This window comes from Anomaloglossus baeobatrachus, chromosome 11 (genome assembly GCF_048569485.1).
Source record: "Anomaloglossus baeobatrachus isolate aAnoBae1 chromosome 11, aAnoBae1.hap1, whole genome shotgun sequence".
NCBI lineage: Eukaryota > Metazoa > Chordata > Amphibia > Anura > Aromobatidae > Anomaloglossus > Anomaloglossus baeobatrachus.
This window is the reverse complement of record NC_134363.1, coordinates 140,290,672-140,312,547: the sequence shown is the minus strand read 5'-3', so window position 1 is coordinate 140,312,547 and position 21,876 is coordinate 140,290,672. Positions and strand designations below refer to the sequence as shown.

Below are 21,876 nucleotides of genomic sequence, written 5' to 3'. Positions count from 1 at the left end.
GAATATTCAGCGGAGCATATGGAATAAAATAAGTGAAAAAAAGTGACCACACATGACACATCGTATCTGCAGCAGTAGCGACATTATGGAAATGAACGACATGACACAGATCAGCGATTTTTACGCTTTTGCGCTCGTTCATCATCGCACCTAGGATTTACACATTGCAATGTCGCTACCGGCGCCGGATGTACGTCACTAACTACGTGACCCCAACAATATATCGGTAGTGATGTCGCAACGTGTAAAGCCCGCCTTAGTGTGCATCAACCATTTTCCCCATTTATTAATTAACCATTTGCTCTCTGCAGGTCACTTTATAAAAGTGGCTTGAAAAGTGGATGTTGCTTGATGCTTAGCCATAATATATATGAAGAGAAAAAAGTCACTAATTCAACTTATGTCAATAAATTCTATAACCATTGACTAAATCTCGTCTTTTAGTTAATTAAATCCACATATGTAATAATTCTGCCATTGAGCTCAGGCAGGTATAAGGTTAGAAACACATGGCTGTTCTCTTCTAGAAATGTATTACACCTCTTTAAGGGTTGTAACTAGCACTATGGGGACAACTAAGTCAACGACGTTGAGATACAATATCATACACATCCTGTGGTCAGGTGGGGCGCTGTTTTTGACAGTAAGCAGCCATGTTTTTCAAATTCTGGACACATCCTCAATAACATATTTTAGCTGAACAATAGATAATACAGTCATGTTCTTTTACCTGTTGACTGAATGTTACGTTTCGCCTCCGGCTGCTCTCGGGGCACGTTCCTGTTACTATGTCTGGAATAGCTAAGGACTGCGGCCTTTTCAGGATTCCTGATGATCTAGCCTTTTGTGCATCAAGGGATCCGACTCTCAGACTATTTCTATCTGTTCCAGGACTTAAGTTGTCGGCAGAATCCAGACTTCTGTTTCCGCCACAGTAAAGACTTTCAGGTACTCGGGGAAGACTACTGGCTTGTCTTGGCAAACTTCCGGAGGTTGAGGAGAAGCCCTCGTGTCCCCCGGTGAAGCAGTCAATGAGAACACTATCAATGTTGGTAGTGCCAAAGGAGGAAGCAAATTCATTAATCCCCGTTAAGGAATTGTCCCGGCTGATCAGACTGCCATATTTTGGCGTGAGAGGACTGAGGGGTGAGATTGGACTGGTAAAGCTAGCATACAAATGGTTGGAATTTTGTGAGGGCACGGATTGATTCTCCTGTTCTTCAAAAAACACTGGGGGTGAAGGAGGAAGAGGGAGACTCGGGCTTTTCATCACCTTCTTCTTTTTGTTGAAAGATGGAAGAGGTCTTTCAGGAATACTGATTAACGTCAAGACAGTGGTGATGGCCAGAGTTATAGACGTGAAGGTATAGATGACTCGTAACTGTCCTCCCATTGCTTTCCCAAATTTTGTCTTGTTCCAGTTAATGCCGCCAACTACATAACCAAATCCGCCGCCGAGACCTACAAGAATAAAATATTAATAACAAACTGGGTAATATAATTCTTGATTTCTTCTCTTTTCTCAACCTTTTAAAGGAAAAGTCTATTTTCTCAACCAATTTAGGCTTTTTTTGAAATTAAAAAAGAAAGTGACTGTGCAAACAGCCTTGATTATATCATTTATTCAGGCCTAAGTATCTCCATAGTAACAGACAACATAAAAGCCAGTGTAGTTGGATTTTTGATTTGGGACATTTACCAATTTTGTATAATTAAATTTTTCCTTACCCTTTTGCTGATCAGGGTTTGTCCCCACCAATCTGCTCTACAAGGCAAGAAAAATAGCTATTATTATTATCACTTATGGGGCTGTCAGGTCTGGTCCAATAGGCATCACTGGTCTAAGTTTGGTGCCTCCTCTCAGCTTGCGATCGCTGTCCTCCTTTATATGGATGATGTGTTCTGCGTCGTCCACACAGTGTCTTTCATCACGTTGCTGCGCAGGCGCACTTCTCTTGAGAAAAAAGTAATGGGACTTCAGCTTACCATAGGCAACTGCGCTCCAGGACTAGCAGGTGCTCGTAGTCCTGCAGGCCGGCCAGGCTGGTATATAGCTGAGAAGAAGTGAAGGGTAGACCCAGCACCACAATCCAGTATGTTAAAATATCAAAAATGTATTGGGTATCAAAAATCCAACGGACCAAAAACTTGAGAGAAGACACTTAGCAGGCCAGAAAGAAGTGCGCCTGTACAGGAGCGCAATAGAGAACACTGTGTGGATGTGGTAGGACGACTCATCCACATGAAGTGGGGAAGGAAGATGGAGATGACAAGAAGATAGGAGGCGACAGATCAAGACCAGTGATGCCCACTGAGCTGGACCACCTTACCCTGTATGTGAGTATGATAAAGGAATTTTTTGCCTTGCAGAGAGGATTGGGGACACATGTATACAGAATCCCAGAATGCTGTAACAGAGGGCTTACAGGTGCTGGCCATACTATCTATAGGGTAAACCTCGTGACAAGCTCCCTTTAAGGCTACTTTCACACATCAGTTGTTTTCCATAAGGCACAATCCGGAAAAAAAACGGATAAAACGGATTTGGCGCTGGATCCGTTTTATTCCCATTGATTTGTATTAGCGCCGGATTGTGCCTGATGGTCTTGCGTTGCATCCGGCTTTTGCCGGATCTGTCATAATTGGCTAATGCGGTGGCCAGATGGAACGCCTTTTGTAACGTTTTTGTCTCTGACAAAAAAACGCATCGGTGTGATTTACATTGGAAGCCTATGGACGCCGGATCTGGCGTAATGCGGCAAAAAACGGATGCAGCCGCCGGATCCGTTTTTTAAACTGAGCATGCTCCAATTTATTGTAAAAAAAAACGGATCCAGCAAAAAAAAAAAACAAAAAAAAACAAAACGGACGAAACGGATGCAAAAAACGGATGCGCTGGATCCGTTTTTTGATGGATCCGGTATACCGGATCTGTCAAAAAAGGATCCGGCGCATCCGTTTTTGCATATTCTGTGCCGAATCCGTTGCATCAGGCACACGCCGGATTGTGCCTGATGCCAAAAATCTGATGTGTGAAAGTAGCCTTAGGCTACTTTCACACATCAGTTTTTTTCCATCAGGTACAATCCGGAAAAAAACGGGTAAAACGGATCCGGTACCGCATCCGTTTTATCCCCATAGATTTGCATTGTTACCGGATTGTACCTGATGGCTTTGCGTTGCATCCATTTTTTTCCGGATGCGGCAAAATTAGTTAAAGCGGCGGGCGGAGGCAACGTAGCTTGCAACGTTTTTTTGTCCGGCAAAAAAACCGCATCACGCCGCATCCGGCTGCTGCGGCGCATTTTTCAATGCATGCCTATGGACGCTGGATGCGGTGCGATGCGGAAAAAAATGCATCCGGCCGCCGCATGCGTTTTTTTGCACTGCGCATGCTCAGTAGCGTGCCACAACCGGAAAAAAACGGACGGGCCGCATGTAAAAACTTGTGCAAAGGATGCAGTGTTTTCATAGGTTTCACAGCCGGATTGAGCCGCACTGCTCAAACTGGATGTGTGAAAGTAGCCTTAACAAAAGCCACCCAAAATCTAGTGGCAGATTTAGCCTCAATTTTACAGTAAAATCCGTGTGTATCATATGAAGATTTTTACTGTGGCTTTTACACCTCGATATTGAAAAGGGGGGCAAAAATCAGAGTGAAAATCTACAATAGGAATTGAAATGCTGTGGAATAAATAATCAGCACCGCAGGCCAATATCGAAGGGGGAATATTATAATTGAAAAACATTGGTCCAAGCACGGTCAGTATTTTTCGCAAAAATATGGTGATGTGAACGTAGCCTTTCAGTATTAAAAACGGGCAGAACACGGATTGCACATGTGATGTTACTGAATTTTCACAGACCCGGAGATTTGTATGGGTAATTCTGATGAAAAACAGACGTTTCCAGACCGTGCATGGTGGACCGTGCTTGGACTGTGCTTGAACCGAGATTCATGGACATCTGCATGAATCCTTGGGCTGACAGTCACTATTCAGTTTGCAATACACTGTTCTACATGCTTAATTACAGATTAACGAGTGGAGTGGCTCTAAACATATCCAATTAATTTGGTTTCTCTAAGCTTTGATTATGTGCTATCTCAGCTTAATCAGCAACATCAATAACAACTGGTTAATTGTCCTCTTCATGTTATTGATGAGGATGTGCACATTTCTTGTTGTGCCCTTTTCTTATAGTGTGAAGGTCAGGAATCCGCACAAACTTAGTGGCATCCGTGGTAGATTTAGCAGGGACCTGCAGAACTCACCATATACTCAGATCTACCTCTCTGGCCCAGATGTCACATCTCTGCTGTCCAAGATCCCGGAGTGTCTATCTGCTATATCCTCCTTTTTCTCCTCTCGCTTCCTAAAGCTCAATGTGGCCAAAACTGAACTGATCATCTTTCCTCCATCTCACCTACACTCTCTACCTGATCTATCTATTACAATAAATAACACCATGCTCTCGCCAGTGCACAAAGTTCGGTGCCTCGGAGTGACCTTTGACTCTGCCTTGTCCTTCATACCACACATCCAATCCCTCACCACCTCCTGCCGCCTCCAACTCAAAAATATTTCCAGAATCCGTCCTTTCCTCAATTCGCAATCTACAAAAATGCTAGTGCATGCTCTCATAATCTCCCGCCTCGATTACTGCAACATCCTCCTCTGTGGCCTCCTTGCTTACACGCTCTCCCCTCTCCAGTCCATCCTTAATTCTGCTGCCCGAATGATCCACCTCTCTCCTCAATACCACCCCGCTTCTCCTCTCTGCAAGTTCCTCCACTGGCTCCCAATCTTCCACCGTATCCAATTCAAACTACCAATACTGACCTACAAAGCCGTCTATAATCTGTCTCCTCCGTATATCTCTGAACTAATCTCTCGCTACACTCCAACACGCAATCTCCGGTCCTTCCAAAATCTCCTTCTCTCCTCCTCTCTCATTCGCTCCTCACGCAACCGACTCCAAGACTTCTCCTGAGCATCCCCAGTCTCCTGGAACTCACTGCCTCAATACGTCAGACTATTTGCTACCCTTGCAAGCTTCAAACGGAACCTGAAAACCCATCTGTTCAGAAATGCCTATAACCTTCAATTACCCCACTGCCCCACCACCGTGCGAAGCTGCCGCCCCACCACCGTGCGAAGCTGCCGCCCCACCACCGTGCGGAGCTGCCGCCCGACCACCGCGCGGAGCTGCCGCCCGACCACCGTGCGGAGCTGCCGCCCGACCACCGTGCGGAGCTGCCACCCAACCTACACCCCACCTAATGTCTCCTCCCCAAAATCCTATAGAATGTAAGCCCGCAAGGGTAGGGCCCTCTTCCCTCTGTACTAGTCTGTCTACTGTAACTTGAATATGTATTCTGTATGTAACCCTTCTCATGTACAGCACCATGGAATTAATGGTGCTCTATAAATAAATAATAATAATAATAATAATAATAATAATTACTGCATCCTCCTCTAGGTGGTGACATGCGACACATAATACCAATTCACAGTCATGCTACCAAAAACATCTGTGCAACTTGTCTGCAACTTACTACTGAGCTATTATTTTAGAGATGATTTGACATTTTGGTATAAAAAAAGGGCAAATTGCAAAGTTGTATTGAAATATGTGGCAAGTGAGTTGCGTGCGACAAAAAATCCTACACATTTGGAAATTTGCAAAATCTCATGCAGACATTATAGGTGTCACAAGTGTGTCACATCCACAGGTTACAGCTCGTCTTGGAGAGGATTTACTTTCATTTGATGCTGAATGGGTTACGGACTCTATTTTCTGGCTACTACTCTTAGCCTTAATCACAGCTGTGGCATCTGGTCATCACACCCTTACACTATATTTACCCACTCCTGGCTTTACTCCATGCTGGTGATGACCACTTTGAAGGAGGTTGTCTCTGGGGTAGCTGAGGAGTAATTTCAGTTGGAGCTGTGATGGTTCCTGCTGTAGAAACCTAGGAGTGTTATTTGTTGTGTCTTTCCCCATTTTTCTTTCTTTCCTTGCGTTGTTTTATTGTAGTAGTGGGACCAGTGTCCTGCTGACCTACTTATTAGTCAGGGTAATTTCAGGGTCAGTGAGGGCCTACGCATGTGACAGTGCACGGGGGAAGGAATAATCTAGGAATATTAAGGAGCTCAGGGATCAGTCAGAGGTGAGTGTGAAGTGGTTACCTCTCTCCCTATCGTCAGGACCTTCCCTGGCTTTCCCTCTGCATGGAGGAAGGACCCGTCTAGGAACATTAGTAAGCTCAGACATCAGTCATAGGTGAGTGCGAGGTGGTAACCTCTCTCTCTATCACCATGGCCTTTCCTCTAAATTTTCCCTGGTTTTCCCCCTGTGTGTTGCGCCGCACGCCGGGCGTTCCCTCATCTTGGCGTGTCAATAGGTAGCGGGGTTGCAATACGACACCATAGGAAATTATTAGATCTGATGTCACCGTGTAATACCGCCATCTCAATGTTGTCATGGAGCCCCAGGTGGGATTCAGATTTTTAACAATTGGTTCTCTACATTTTGATCAGGGTACCGAGCCACAGATAATAATTCCTGCCCTATACTGATACTGGAATGTAAATATTGAAGTACATATCAGTAATATCTTATACATTTTCCATGACCCTGCCTAAACAAATTAAAAAAAAGTTACACCTATCTACACACAACCCTGGGAACACCTACGAGGAACTCCCAAAACTCAACTATTGGTGAACATTTGCATACATGACACCCCTGGGGTTCGGTTATTAATACTGATCCACAACAATCGGGGCTGTTCACAAGTCTGCTGTAGATATGATATACTGTTCCTGAAGAAGGCAGATCTGGATGAACAGAGGTATGAGACCTCGCACAAATAGGCGAGTTGGTTAATACTGTGCATGTAATTGTGGGAGAACAGATAAAAATAGAATCTCAATAGCAAAGAGAATACATTTTTAATGATTATCATCAGCAAGCAACGTTGCATTTATAATTCCTGGAATAATCATAGGAAGAATATGACAGCAAGTCCTGCCAGCGACTCACTACATCCCAATTACAGTCTAATGATTTGGCTGACATTTTTCAAAGATTGATGACTAATTGCTAATTCTTTCGATAAAATATAATCACAATTATAGAGGATGCAGCTTTACGATCTTGTTACAGTATGGGGACACAGCCAATTTACAAGGGGAGAAGTAACAGAATGTTGTCAACTTAGTCATCAATATAAAGGAGGAAAAAGAAAGGAACATCAAAAATAATTGTCTATTTAAAGAGGACCAACCACCAGGATTTTTGTATATAAACTAAAGCCAGTGCTATACTGGTGCTATCACGCTGATTCTATACATACCTTTAGTTGTGAGATCGGATGTATAGTTTCTGAAATACAGGCAAGTAAAGTTTGTGAAATGCACTGTTACTTGATGAGAGGTGCAACAGAATATCTAATAGGTGGGTCAGATTTTGTTAGTTATTCCTGCCCCTGCCTGCCTATCCTTCCTCCCCCTGTCCTTCCTCCCTCCTTACTCCCCCTGTAATAACAGAGACAAGGGGAGGAAGGACAGGTAACAGACAGGAATAACTAGCAAAACCCAACCCACCTATTAGATATTCTGTTGCACCTCTCATCAAATAACAGTGCATTTCATAAACTTTACTTGCCTGTATTTCAGAAACTATACATCTGATCTCACAACTAAAGGTATGTATAGAATCACCATGATAGCGCCAGTATAGCACTGCCTTTAGTTTTTATAGGAAAATCCTGGAGGTTGGTCGTCTTTAAAGGGAATCTTTTACCAGGTTATCTAAGAGCATCATGCTGTGGGGATACAGATCCTGATTCTATTGACATGTCACTTACTGGGCCGCTTGCTTCCGTTTTGATAAAATTTTTACCTGCTGCAGATCTATCAGTTCTCTGAATGCTGAGCGCTCTGTATAACCCCACCCACACCACTGATTAGTAGCTTTCAGTACACGCAGAAATCTACCAATCAGTGGTGGGGGCGGGGTTATACAGAGCTCATGAATATGGAGGACTACCTGGCAGCAGGTTTACTAGTTCTGTAGTGGTAATCTGTTGATAAAATTGTACTTTTATCAAAACTACTACAAGCAGTCCAGTAAGTGACACATCACTGGAATCAGGATCTCTGCCCCTACATTATGCTGCTCTCAGATTAGATAGCAAAAACCTGATGACAGTTTCCCTTTAAATCAATGTGCTGCCTCTGTTCTGTCCAGACAGAGTAACTCTGTGTAACTGATCTCCACCTTGAGTATCCCTTTTTTTACTGGACGACACCTTTTAAACAGACAGTGGGAGTGACAGAACCTCCTTAGGCACATGGTTGATAATTACCTCCCAGCAGCGCATGAATGTTCAGTCCCCTGTCTTGATCCTCCGGGCTGCACACATCCATCATATAGGCATGGCTGGGATTATCGGCAGAGTCGGCACTGAAATCCATGAGGACGACTCCGCAGATGGTCAGAATGAGGCCCCATTTATGATCGTTGCTTGTGTCGGCGACAGACAATCCTATGTCTCTACCATTGAGTAGAAGTGTTAGGCCAAATAAGGCTCCTGTGAACGAAGGAAACATCATGTCATCGGCCAAACCATGGAACAAAAAATCTCTAAGATCATAGAATGAAGAAAAGGACACCAGTAACTACCCAGTTATCAGGATCTGAGGAGTTGGAGGACAACTAATATGACAGCTATTGTATCTCTCATATATTTTTGAAATTCAAGAGTAAATCTGCCTAAATATTGTCATGATGATAGGGGAGAGCAGGGAAAGGGGGCTCCTAGACTGGCCTTCAGACTAAGGAGGGCCCTAGCGAAAACTTATCTCAGAGTTACCTCTGAAGGTGAGTATGTCTGAGCCGCCTTCCTGACCCTGCTCCTGACCAGCTCTGATCTTATAAACCCCTTCCTCTTTACTCCAGGGGAGGGCAAGGACAGAGGACAGGAGTGTGATAAATCCAACAGAGATAGAAAAAACAGGGGAAACCAAAGCTTTATCTCACAGCACGCCCACACAAAAGTAAAAGACAATAAGAGGTAAGGAGAAAAATAAAAGCAGGGAGGAAACAACAAGAGAGAAATCCACAGCAACTCCAAACACCATGCAATATAATCACTAGCAGAACTGGGACACAACAGCACACAGACCAACACAGCAATAAACTATAGTTGGCATGGGAAGACAGATTTCACCATCTTAAAAAGGCAGGGAGTAAATGGGATAGGTTCCCAGAAACATGTGATCCTAGAGGTAACCAGCAGGCTATCAGAGATTAACTCTTGCTAGCCTGACCATTATTAAGCACACAGCTGGTCGATGCCCGAGACTGCCTGTGTAACTAAGAAACAGCAGAGAAACCATAATGTGGACAGTCAGAATCTGTAGTGTGAACAGTGTCTGATGCCACCGCAACCACTCAGTGAGTTTTTAGCAAAACTCTGTGTAACAAATACATGGGGACACATTTATCATTTTCCACGCAAAAAAAACTTGGTGGCCACCAATATGACCACTATTTCCCAGAAGAAGACAGAACTTGTCACTGATCTCCAGTGAGTATTATAAGACTTCACGAGATGAATGTTGTGCATGACAAAGTGAGGTATCACAATGATTGTGATTTTGGGAATGAAATATTTTACATGTACTTTTCTAGTAGCTCCAGAAGGATTAAAGGGTTATGTTCACTTCTGAGGCCATAATTTTTTTACAATACTAAAATGCATGTTTGAAAAAAACCCAAAACAAAACCCAAAACCTGAAATTGAAGGTTGCTGAAAAAGTCCGGGTCCTTTGTTTCCCTGCACATTCAACTTTTATGTGGTTTGTGGTCATAAATCTGCTCAGAACAGTTTCATATGCTGCCATTTGACTGTGAAAACAAGCTACTGACAGACTCTCAGTTAACTCATTCTAGAGCCAACAGTAGATGGTGCTGGAAGCAAAGAGTGCAACATTTTTAGAGAAACCCAATTGCAAAAATGATCTTTGATATCAAATACATACATGTAAGTAAGAAAAATGTTGACAAAGACAAACAACCCCATTTAGGAGGTAAATCTTAGGGGTTACGCATTTTTTTAACTGTATATATTTACGTTTTTCCACTGACTGGCAGTGACCTATGGAGCCTCGTTCTGAGAACATTCTCAGAACGAAGCTCCATAGGAATTAATGGGCGTTGTGGGACACCAACTTTGAGAATTTATTTTTAATTAATAAATTGGTGAGCAAAGGAGTGTGTGGGAATCTTAATTCAAATGAACTATTTTTCCCTGTGTGTTTTTGTGTTTTTAAATCTACACTTGCCGGGTTAGTCATGAAGGTGTCTGATCGATGCCTCTCCATTAATAACCCCTGGGCTTGATGCCAGCTGTCAATTTACAGTTGAAATCAACCCCTAAATTTATTCCCCGATTGCCACTGCACAAGGGCCATTGGGAACAGTTGATTAAAGTGCCAGAATTGGCGCATCTAATGGATGCATCACTTCTGGGGCGGATGTGGGCTGCTATTTTTAGGTTGGGAAGGGCCAAATTAACTATGGGACCTCCCACCCTGATAATACCAGCACCCAGCTGCCTTCTTTATCTTGGCTGGTTATCAAAAATAGGGGGGACCCCACTCAATTTTTTAAAATTACTGAAATAAATAATTAAAAAAAATGGAGTGGGGTCCCCTCGATTTTTGATAACCTGCTAAGGTAAAGCTGACAGCTGAGGGTTGCCGCCCCCAGCTGTTCGTTTTGCCAGCGCTGGTTATTAAAAATAAGTGGGAGCCCACTTCATTTTCTTTCTTTATCGTTCACAGCAGTGTACAGGTATCTTCCCCATTGAGTAAAGCTTGTTGATTGGCTGTGCTGCAGCCTTTCAACAAACTTTATTAGTATACCAACAGTACCTGAACTCCAACACAGTCTAAAAGGTCCATGTTCGAGCCCTGGACACCTGGTGTCCGTTAGAAATCCTGAACTTTATCGTTCGGGTTCGCTCATACTTAATTACAAGCTCTATTTCCAATAATAAGCCTACAGGAGACCTTCTCTTGATTATTGGGCATGCCTCATCAGCAAAATAGTCACTTTTTTCCTGAATGAAATTCCTTGAGAAACTGACCTGGGGAAAAGCTGATCTGCTGAATGAGAGTGCACATGTTCTGAATGGGGAGAGGGAGTAATACCGACAACAAGAAGATGGCGCATGTGGAAAAACAACAGCCCTATCCCTCTTCCCCTGATATCTGCTGTTGGCGGAAAGTCAGAACATGTTAGCTGGAAAGTTGGGACACCTCCATACACAAGAGATTGTCCCCTGGTTGTCACAAAATCAAGTTCTTTCGACAATAATTTAACTTGTATGGCCACCCTTGAGATTTAATATAAAAGGCCAGATAGATGTTCTTACATTTTTTCCGATGCTCCCATAAGAATGGTGTGTTTCGTTTTTTTTTTAATCCACCACATGGTTCCAGAGATCTGGGCCTTTTTACTTACTGCTCCTTTTAGTTATTTACAAGATGCGTGTCTAAAAAAAGACACGCCTAGAGAATCCTGTGAGCCACACCCACCTAGTGGTGACCATAATAATTATTCCGAAATTAAAAGGCCCATATCACTGGAACCGTACAGCAGAATTTAAAAACACAAAAAGAGTATGCTCAGGGGATTAGCAGGTATAAAATAACACCAAAAACTGCCAACCTATGACCTGGTGATAGGTTCCCTTTAAGTATCAGTTGGGTTCAACACATACCTATTGCAAGGACAAGTATAAATGGCCGCCTCCTGCCAAATCTGGAAGAACAGGTGTCACTCCATGCTCCCAGCAATGGCTGAAGCAGAAACCCTTAAGGGGAAAAAAAACATTTTACAAATTAAAAACTTTGGAGAGAAATATAAAGTTTCCTTATGACATATGTTTTACTGAACTGTTTTCATTGGTAACCAGCACTGTGTTTTCTGATCTACAGGGCTAGGCACAACACAGTATCAAATAGAGCCAGGGGTCCCAAATCAGGTAGGAATGATACAAGACAGATATACTTAAAGAGAAGCAACCACCAGGATTTTCCTATATAAAGTAAAGCCAGTGCTGTGCTGGCACTATCATGCTGATTCTATACATACCTTTAGTTGTGAGATCGGATGTATACTTTCTGAAATACAGGCAAGTAAAGTTTTTGTAATGCACCATTATTTGATTGATAGGTGCAACTGAATATCTAATAGGTGGGTTGGGTTTTGCTAGTTATTCCTGCCCCTGTCTGCTGCCTGTCCTTCCTCCCTCTGTTTCTGGTATTACAGGGGGGGGGGGGAGGCGGGAGGAAGCACAGGGGGATTAAGGACAGGCAGGCAGACACGGGCAGGAATAACTAGCAAAACCCGACCCACCTATTAGATATTCCGTTGCACCTATCAATCAAATAATGGTGCATTTCGCAAACTTTACTTGCCTATATTTCAGAAACTATACATCCAATCTCACAACTAAAGGTATGTATAGAATCAGCATGATAGCGCCAGAATAGCACTGGCTTTAGTTTATATAGGAAAATCCTGGTGGTTGGTCCTCTTTAAGGACTGAAATCCCTTAGAAAATAAATTCCATATAACATCGTGACATGCCAGCAAACTTTAAACAGGTTACATTTCACATTACAACTACTGAGTGGCCACACAGACACACAAACAGTATATGCATAAACATCTTGTGACAAAGTATTATGGTTTTTTTTTAAAGCTGGTCATATTGGGATATATTGAAGCAAGAGGAAAGGTAAGGCTGTGTGCGCACAGTGCATTTCTTATGTGCTTTTTTGGTGCAGTTTTGATGCAGTTTGTAACCAAGATCTGCATGTCTCTGTTCACGCCAACTATACCGGCAATGTCAATGAGATTGCAGATTTGGTGCAAAAAATAAACCGTAGCATGTTAATAAAAACACATGGCACAAAAATGCACCAAAAACCGCAAGAAAATGCATATCTTTTATGGTGCATTTTTCTGCCAGGAGGTTTAATTACAGATACAGGTACAGATTAATTCATAAAATTTCTGCACCAAATCTGCAGCATGTGCACAAAAACTTGGAAAAACAAATCGGTGCATTGCTATGCAAAAAATTATACCATCTCTATATGATAATTCTGTGGTACATAGGGCACAGAAGATTTGTGCCAAATGTACAGCGCCAAATATAACGGTTAAGTGCATAGAGTTATTGTTAAATTAACACAGTAAAAGTTTAGTAAATCATTAGTGTCATTATTAAAGTAAGACAGTAGGTTATATGTGAAATTCCCATGTACGAATTGCAAATTATTAACATCCTATAGTAGTAATGTTAGTTGATAGATACACTATATGGATAATAGTATTGGGCTGCAGATTTTAAAGGGGTTGTCCTAGTAGTGGTAATGACCTGTGGTAATGGAACTGAATCAAAATCTGAATTTATTGATCAAAGGGGTTGTCCACTACTAAGACAACCCCTTCTGATTCCATATATTTCCCCCAGGTAAAATATAAAAGCCTACACTCATCTCCGCGGCCATCGCGGTTCCAGTGGTGCTGGGGCTCATGTTCCCAGGGTTCACGAGAAGTTGTGGCATCACATGAACCCCACGTTCAATTAGTGCTGGGCTCTGTCTTCCCACCTTTGGACAAATGAGTTAACAGGAAGTGAGCGCTGCGACTGTTGCCCTCTTCCTGTTGCTCCTGTGTCCGAAGGCGCGGAGACAGAGGCCTACAGTGATTGGACGTGGGGCTCACGTGATGTCACAATGTCGCATGAGCCTCCAAAACTTGAACCACGACACCGCTGGAACCGCGCCGGCCGCGGAGATGAGTGTAGGCCTTTTTATTTTACCAGGAGGAAATCTGTGCAATCAGAAGGGGTTGTCTTAGTAGTGGACAACCCCTTTGATCAATCAATTCAGATTTTGATTCAGTTCCATTACCACAGGTTATGAAAATCCAGCCCATTGCTATGCTGTCTGCTTTTGCTAACAAATGAGGAGGAATGTTTTTCTAATGCCCTTCCAACTCCATAACTGTAGAGCCAGACCTCCTTTGATAACATCAACACAAAGACTGCGCCCCCGGAAGCTTTATGGCTGAGCAGCTGCAGCCGTACATCTCCAAGCACATTGCAAGTCGTACATCACCAAGCACAATGCCGAACCGTACATCACCAAGCACAATGCCGAGCCGTACATCACCAAGCACAATGCCGAGCCGTACATCACCAAGCACAATGCCGAGCCGTACATCACCAAGCACAATGCCGAGTCGTACATCACCAAGCACAATGCCGAGCCGTACATCACCAAGCACAATGCCGAGCCGTACATCACCAAGCACAATGCCGAGCCGTACATCACCAAGCACAATGCCGAGCCGTACATCACCAAGCACAATGCCGATCCATACATCTCCAAGCACAATGCTGAGCCGTACATCACTAAGCACAATGCCGAGCCATACATCACCAAGCACAATGCCGATCCATACATCTCCAAGCACAATGCCGAGCCGTACATCACTAAGCACAATGCCGAGCCATACATCACCAAGTACAATGCCGAGCCGTACATCACTAAGCACAATGCCAAGCCGTACAGCACCAAGCACAATGCCAAGCCGTACATCACCAAGCACAATGCCGAGCCGTACATCACCAAGCACAATGCCGAGCCGTACGTCACCAAGCAAAATGCCGAGCCGTACATCATTAAGCACAATGCCGAGCCGTACATCACCAAGCACAATGCCGAGCCGTACATCACCAAGCACAATGCCGAGCCGTACATCACCAAGCACAATGCCGAGCCATAAATCACCAAGCACAATGCCGAGCCGTACATCACCAAGCACAATGCCGAGCAGTATATCACCAAGCACAATGCCGAGCCGTACATCACCAAGCACAATGCCGAGCCATACATCACCAAGCACAATGCCGAGATGTACATCACCAAGCACAATGCCGAGCCGTACATCACCAAGCACAATGCCGAGCCGTACATCACCAAGCACAATGCCGAGCCATACATCACCAAGCACAATGCCGAGATGTACATCACCAAGCACAATGCCGAGCCGTACATCACTAAGCACAATGCTGAGCCGTACATCACCAAGCACAATGCCGAGCCATACATCACCAAGCACAATGCCGAGCCGTACATCACCAAGCACAATGCCGAGCCGTACATCACTAAGCACAATGCCGAGCCGTACATCACCAAGCACAATGCCGAGCCGTACATCACCAAGCACAATGCCGAGCCGTACATCACCAAGCACAATGCCGAGCCATACATCGCTAAGCACCATGCCGAGCCTTAGATGAAGCAGTATAAAGCCGCTATCACTGGACTCTGAAGGAAATGTGCTCTGTGCAGTGATAGATCACACATGTCTATCTGGCGTCTGGTGGACGATTCTGGGTTTGGTGACTGCCAGGAAAACATTACAGCTGAACAGTTTGGTGGAGGAGGGATAATGCTATGGGGATGTTGTTCAGGGCTCGGTCTCAGCTCCTTAGCCAAAGTGAGGGGAATCTTAATACTTTAGCATACAAGAAATTTTGGAGAATTGCAGCTGCCATGTTTGGTATAACAGTTTGGGGAAGACCCTTCTGTTCCCCATGACTGTGCCCAGTGCCAACGGTCCATAAAGGCATAGTTGGGGGGGTTTAGTAAGGAAGATCCAGGACTTCAACCTCATCCAACAACTTTGAATTAAACGACAATGGAGATTGGGAGCCCGGCCTCTCCCAAACCTCAGTGTCTGACCTCTTCTGATGAATGGATAAAATTCCCACTGACACCTCCAAAATCTTGTATAAAAATTTCCTAGAAGAGGGGAAGCTCTTATGGCTCAAAGTTGGAGACCAACTGCATATGAATGCCTATAGATTTCGAATGGGAAATCATGTCTCAATATTTTTGTCCATATAGTGTATTATACTGCATTTCTTACCATTTACCAGGAAATAAAGGCCGCTCAACGCTTTCATAGTAAATTATTAGACTGAATTGAATTGGAATTAGTATAGGCCGCAAAGTGATAGATTTTACAGTATACACATGCCCCGAATTCTACCAAAACGTCATATAAAATGCATTATTACCCAAGATGGGGCTGATAAACCACACCATACTATAGAACTCATCTGGAAGACCCATCTGAAGTAGAACCGGTGTGACATACGCTGTTTCCATTGCATAACAGAACTCGATTCCGAATAATATGCACCCATTAAACAAGAGTTCCATAAAAGATCTCCGAGGATGAAGGTCCACAAAATCAATCAAATCAAGTGGACATGGGGTGTTGGGGGGAGGAGGAGGTGAAGGCCGGACTAGTTTTCTTCTCTTTGGATGTCTTTTGAAATTGTTGGCTCGATGGCTGATATGACCCGTTACGGATGAAGAATAGCCACACACCTGCGACCTCCAGAATTCTTGAGTAACCATGTTTGGAAGCATGGGGTCATCTGGCGGCGACGTTATGGATGAAGACATGTTGGACTGACTTGTTATTTCTGCAAAAGAAAAATTTGGTTATGGAAAAAACACCAAAAGAGGCTTAGGAATCACTCCTTACATCTTCATTGTTGAACATTGCTCATAATATATATCGTTACTATATTTTAAGATATGAATATTCAGTCATGTGAATTTCCATGTCCGATTCCGTTCTTGAGAGAACTGAACCATTTGGCACTTAGCAGACATTCACAATCTGTCCTCCCTCTAGGAACGTCTTGTTTTCCTTACAAAGTATGGCGTATTTAGGTCAATTCTCCATGGGTAAAAATGACTCAAAATCACGTTCAGAGGTTACCCTGTAAGTCAACACCTTATCCTGACTTAAAGGGTTATTTCCAAAATAGAAAAATGTTCCCTTTGCATAGAACAGGGGCTATCTTTCTAATTGGTGGGATCTGTGGAGCCTTGTCTTTAGTTGCAAAAGCTCAATATCACAAGGAGATTTTTTTCAGCCATTGCCAAACTGTCATGGCGCCATCAGGATCTGTGGAAGCTACAGATTCTGGCACTCTGCCTGCTAACTTCCCTGATGTTTGTGATCAGCTCAGGTAGACTAGAGCGTTGACTCACAGACATAGTCTCCTTTGATCACATGCTAAGGGGGATCCACTCACATTTGCTCCCCTCCTATATATGCTGGCTTCACTATTCCATTAATGCCAGCTATAGTTTACCTATACTGGTCTAGTGAAGTGTTGTGATCCATACTTACTAGTGCTTGTAGTACTTCATTGCTGTGAGCATTAGCATCTGTGAAAACTACAGATTCTGGTACTCTGCCTGCTAACTTCTCTAATGTCTGATCAGTGTAAGGAGACATGGCCGTCGACCCACAAACTTAGGGGTACTTTGCACGCTGCGACATCACTAGCCGATTGTAGCGATGCCGAGTGTGATAGTCCCCGCCCCCGTCGCAGATGCGATATCTTGTGAACATTATCACTACGTCAGCTTCACACGCACTTACCTGCCCTGCGACGTCGTTCTGGCCAGCGACCCGCCTCCTTCCTAAGGGGGCGGGGCGTGCGGCGTCACAGCGACGTCACACGGCAGGCGGCCAATAGAAGCAGAGGAGCAGAGATGAGCGGGACGTAAACATCCCGCCCACCTCCTTCCTTCCTCATTGCAGGCAGAACGCAGGTAAGGAGATATTCCTCGCTTCTGCGGCTTCATAGACAGCGATGTGTGCTGCCGCAGGAACGAGGAACAACATCGTACCTGTCGCTGCAGCGAAATTATGGAAATGACCGACACTACACAGATCACCGATTTACAACGCTTTTGCGATCGTTTATCAGTGCATCTAGGCTTTACACGTTGCAACGTCATTACTGGCGCTGGATGTGCGTCACTTTCGATTTGACCCCGACATCGCAGTAGCAATGTTGCAACGTGCAAAGTACACCTTAAGCAGGCTAGCAACAGTTAATCTCTGCTTGGCTGCTTGTTAGTCTCTTTGATCACATGCTGTGGAAATCTTTTTGATCACATGCCAGTCACATTCTCTCCCCTCCTATATATGCTGGCTGGACTATTCCATTAATGCCAGCTAGAGCTTACCTATACTGGTCTGGTGAGGTGTTGTGATCCAGACTTACTGGTTGCTTTTGTTGCTCATTATTGCTGTGAGCAGTTGTGGTGTTAACCCGTGTTGTCTTTTTGTTGCTGCCTTTCTGCTTTTGCTTTTCTCCTTAATCTCTTACTGTTTATTCCTGTGAGTTTGCAGTGTGTCTGAGTTTTGGTTTTGCCCCATCTGTCTTAATCTGTGTTGCCATCATACTCCTGCCCCTTTCATCCATTAAGGGGGTAACAGATTAGATCTGGTCAGGAGAATAGTCAGGCATGGGACTCAGGTATCTGCACCATTAGGGGTAATCCTGAGATTATGGATAGCCTAGGATCCCCTAATGTAAAGGACAGGATGAGACCCTGTCCCTCACTATCCTGCAGTTAGGTTGTGACACTTGACCTCTGCTCCAAAATCCAACTGGTCGTACCCCCAGTGATCAGTAAAGTATCATGTATCCTAAGAATATTGCTATTTTAAGAATAATTCTTTAAACAGGGCATGGGTTTTCAAACCAGATTTAGACAACAGTACTTAGAAGGGTTTTGCAATGTCTTCTCTTTAAAGATATTCATCTATTATTTATTTTACTCGCTTATTTAGCACTATCACGTTTTACATCGCTTTACAGACCTTATCATCACAGTCCCCATTCTGAATTCCCTATCAGTATTTCTGTGGAGTGCGTGAGGAAATCAGAGAACTCGGAAGAAATCCACGCAGTCACAAAGAGAACATATGGGCCCCACATAGCCCTACATACAAAATAATGGTCCCCACAAAGTCCACCATACAGAATAATGGGCCCCACATAGCCCTACATACAAAATAATGGTCCCCACATAATCCACCATACAGAATAATAGACCTCACATATCTCTTCATGCAGAATAATGGACCCCATATAGCCCTCCATACAGAATAATAGGCCCCACATAGCCCTTCATACAGTATAATGTGCCCCACGTAGCCCTCCATACAGAATAATGGGCCCCACATAGCCCTCCATACAGAATAATGGGCCTCACATAGCCCTACATACAAAATAATGGTCCCCACATAGTCCACCATACAGAATAATGGACCTCACATATCTCTTCATGCAGAATAATGGACCCCATATAGCCCTCCAGACAGAATAATAGGCCCCACATAGCCCTTCATCCAGTATAATGTGCCCCACGTAGCCCTCCATACAGAATAATAGGCCCCACATAGCCCTCCATACAGGATAATAGGCCCAACATGGACCTCCATACAGAATAATGGGCCTCACATAGCCCTCCATACAGAATAATGGGTCCCACATAGCCCTCTATACAGAATAGTAGGCCCCACATAGCCCTCCATACATAATAATGGCCCCACATAGCCCTCCATACATAATAATGGCCCCACATAGCCCTCCATACAGAATAATAGGTCCCACATAGCACTCCATACAGAATAATGGGCCCCACATAGCCCTCCATACAGAATAGTGGGCCCGACATAGCCCTCCATACAGAATAATGGGCCTCACATAGCCCTCCATACAGAATAATGGGCCCCACATAGCCCTCCCTACAGAATAATGGCCCCACATAGCCCTCCATACAGAATAATGGGGCCCACATAGCCCTCCATAAATAATAATGGCCCCACATAGCCGTCCATACAGAATAATGGGGCCCACATAGCCCTCCATACAGAATATTGGGCTCCACATAGCCCTCCATACAGAATAATGGGCACACATAGCCCTCCATACAGAATAATGGCCCCACATAGTCCTCCTACAGAATAATGGGCCCCACATAGCCCTCCATACAGAATAATGGGCCCCACATAGCCCTCCATACAGAATAATGGGCCCCATATAGTCCTCCATATAGAATAATGGGCCCCACATAGCCCTCCATACAGAATAATGGGACCCACATAGCCCTCCATACAGAATAATGGCCCCCACATATACCTCCATACAGAATAATGGCCCCACATAGCTCTCCATACAGAATAATGGGCCTCACATAGCCCTCCATACAGAATGATGGGCCCCATATAGTCCTCCATATAGAATAATGGGCCCCACATAGCCCTCCATACAGAATAATGGGACCCACATAGCCCTCCATACAGAATAATGGGACCCACATAGCCCTCCATACAGAATAATGGCCCCCACATAGCCCTCCATACAGAATACTGGGCCTCACATAGCCCTGCATACAGAATAATGGGCCCCACATAGCCCTCCATACAGAATAATGGGCCCCACATAGCCCTCCATACAGAATAATGGGACCCACATAGCCCTCCATACAGAATAATGGGCCCCACATAGTCCTCCATACAGAATAATGGGCCCCACAAGCCCTCCATACAGAATAATGGGCCCCACATAGCACTCCATACGTAATAATGGGCCCCACATAGCCCTCCATACAGAATAATGGGCCCCACATAGTCCCCCATACAGAATAATGGCCCCAAATAGCCCTCCATACAGAATAATGGCCCCACATAGCCCTCCATACAGAATAATGGGGCCCACATAGCCCTCCATACAGAATAATGGCCCCACATAGCCCTCCATACAGAATAATGGACCCCACATAGCCCTCCATACAGAATAATGGGCCCCACATAGTCCTCCATACAAAATAATGGGGCCCACATAGCCCTCCATACAGAATAATGGGCCCCACATATCCCTCCATACAGAATAATGGACCCCACATAGCCCTCCATACATAATAATAGGCCCCACATAGCCCTCCATACAGAATAATGGGCCCCACATAGCCCTCCATACAGAATAATGGGCCCCACATAGTCCTCCATACAAAATAATGGGGCCCACATAGCCCTCCATACAGAATAATGGGCCCCACATAGCCCTCCATACAGAATAATGGACCCCACATAGCCCTCCATACATAATAATAGGCCCCACATAGCCCTCCATACAGAATAATGGATCCCACATAGCCCTCCATACATAATAATAGGCCCCACATAGCCCTCCATACATAATAATAGGCCCCACATAGCCCTTTGGACAGTATAATGGGCCCCACATAAGAGCAAATGCTGATACCCTGGCTGCCTCAGGTAGATGGTCATTGTCCTAATCAGCCTTTATCTTCGCATTATTACCAGTCAACTAAAAAACCATAGAACACGGAGTAATAAAGAATACTGCCATTAAACACTCAACCAAATCTACCATAAACTTTACCGCACTAAGCAATTCCTGGGTCTTATATCTGACACCAAATTATATTAATTTGTATTTCCCTGATGACAACACATTGGCAGGAGGCTAAGTGATAATACTGCAAATGGAAGCTGAATCTGATATACTGTGTCTGATGCGGGATCACAATATGAAGATAGACTTGCAATTAGCCACAAGCTGAGTCAGCAGAAAGCCCAGAGGGGTCGGCCAAGCTCTTCGCTATAGTATGGGACCATAGGCCTCACAGGTCCATGAGTGATCAGTATTAGGATGCCTGTTACCATATATCAATTATAACAATTATCAGAACCCTATGAAATATTTAGCATTTTTTAGGGATTCTTAATTTGGTGGAGGATGCGGGCAGTAGTTTAGCATTGGAATGAAATGTGATGCTTTGATATAAATTACAGCTATCCCAAAATAAAACATACCAATACTATTAATGTGCCATAAGGACTTTTTTAATGCAATTTATATAT

General features: G+C 44.1%; 1 protein-coding gene across 1 annotated transcript in view; it reads right to left on the bottom strand.

The window, feature by feature from the left end:
• The window catches only part of SLC45A1 (solute carrier family 45 member 1), a 30,840-nt gene that overhangs the window by 7,653 nt on the left and 1,311 nt on the right, over window positions 1-21,876 (bottom strand). The window contains exons 2-5 of the mRNA XM_075327739.1: window positions 16,184-16,597; window positions 11,801-11,893; window positions 8,378-8,602; window positions 731-1,461 (exon numbers count right to left, since the gene is read on the bottom strand). Of these exons, the coding sequence (XP_075183854.1) occupies window positions 731-1,461; window positions 8,378-8,602; window positions 11,801-11,893; window positions 16,184-16,577 (1,443 nt within the window). The 5' untranslated portion in view covers window positions 16,578-16,597. The remainder of the gene's footprint in view (window positions 1-730; window positions 1,462-8,377; window positions 8,603-11,800; window positions 11,894-16,183; window positions 16,598-21,876) is intronic.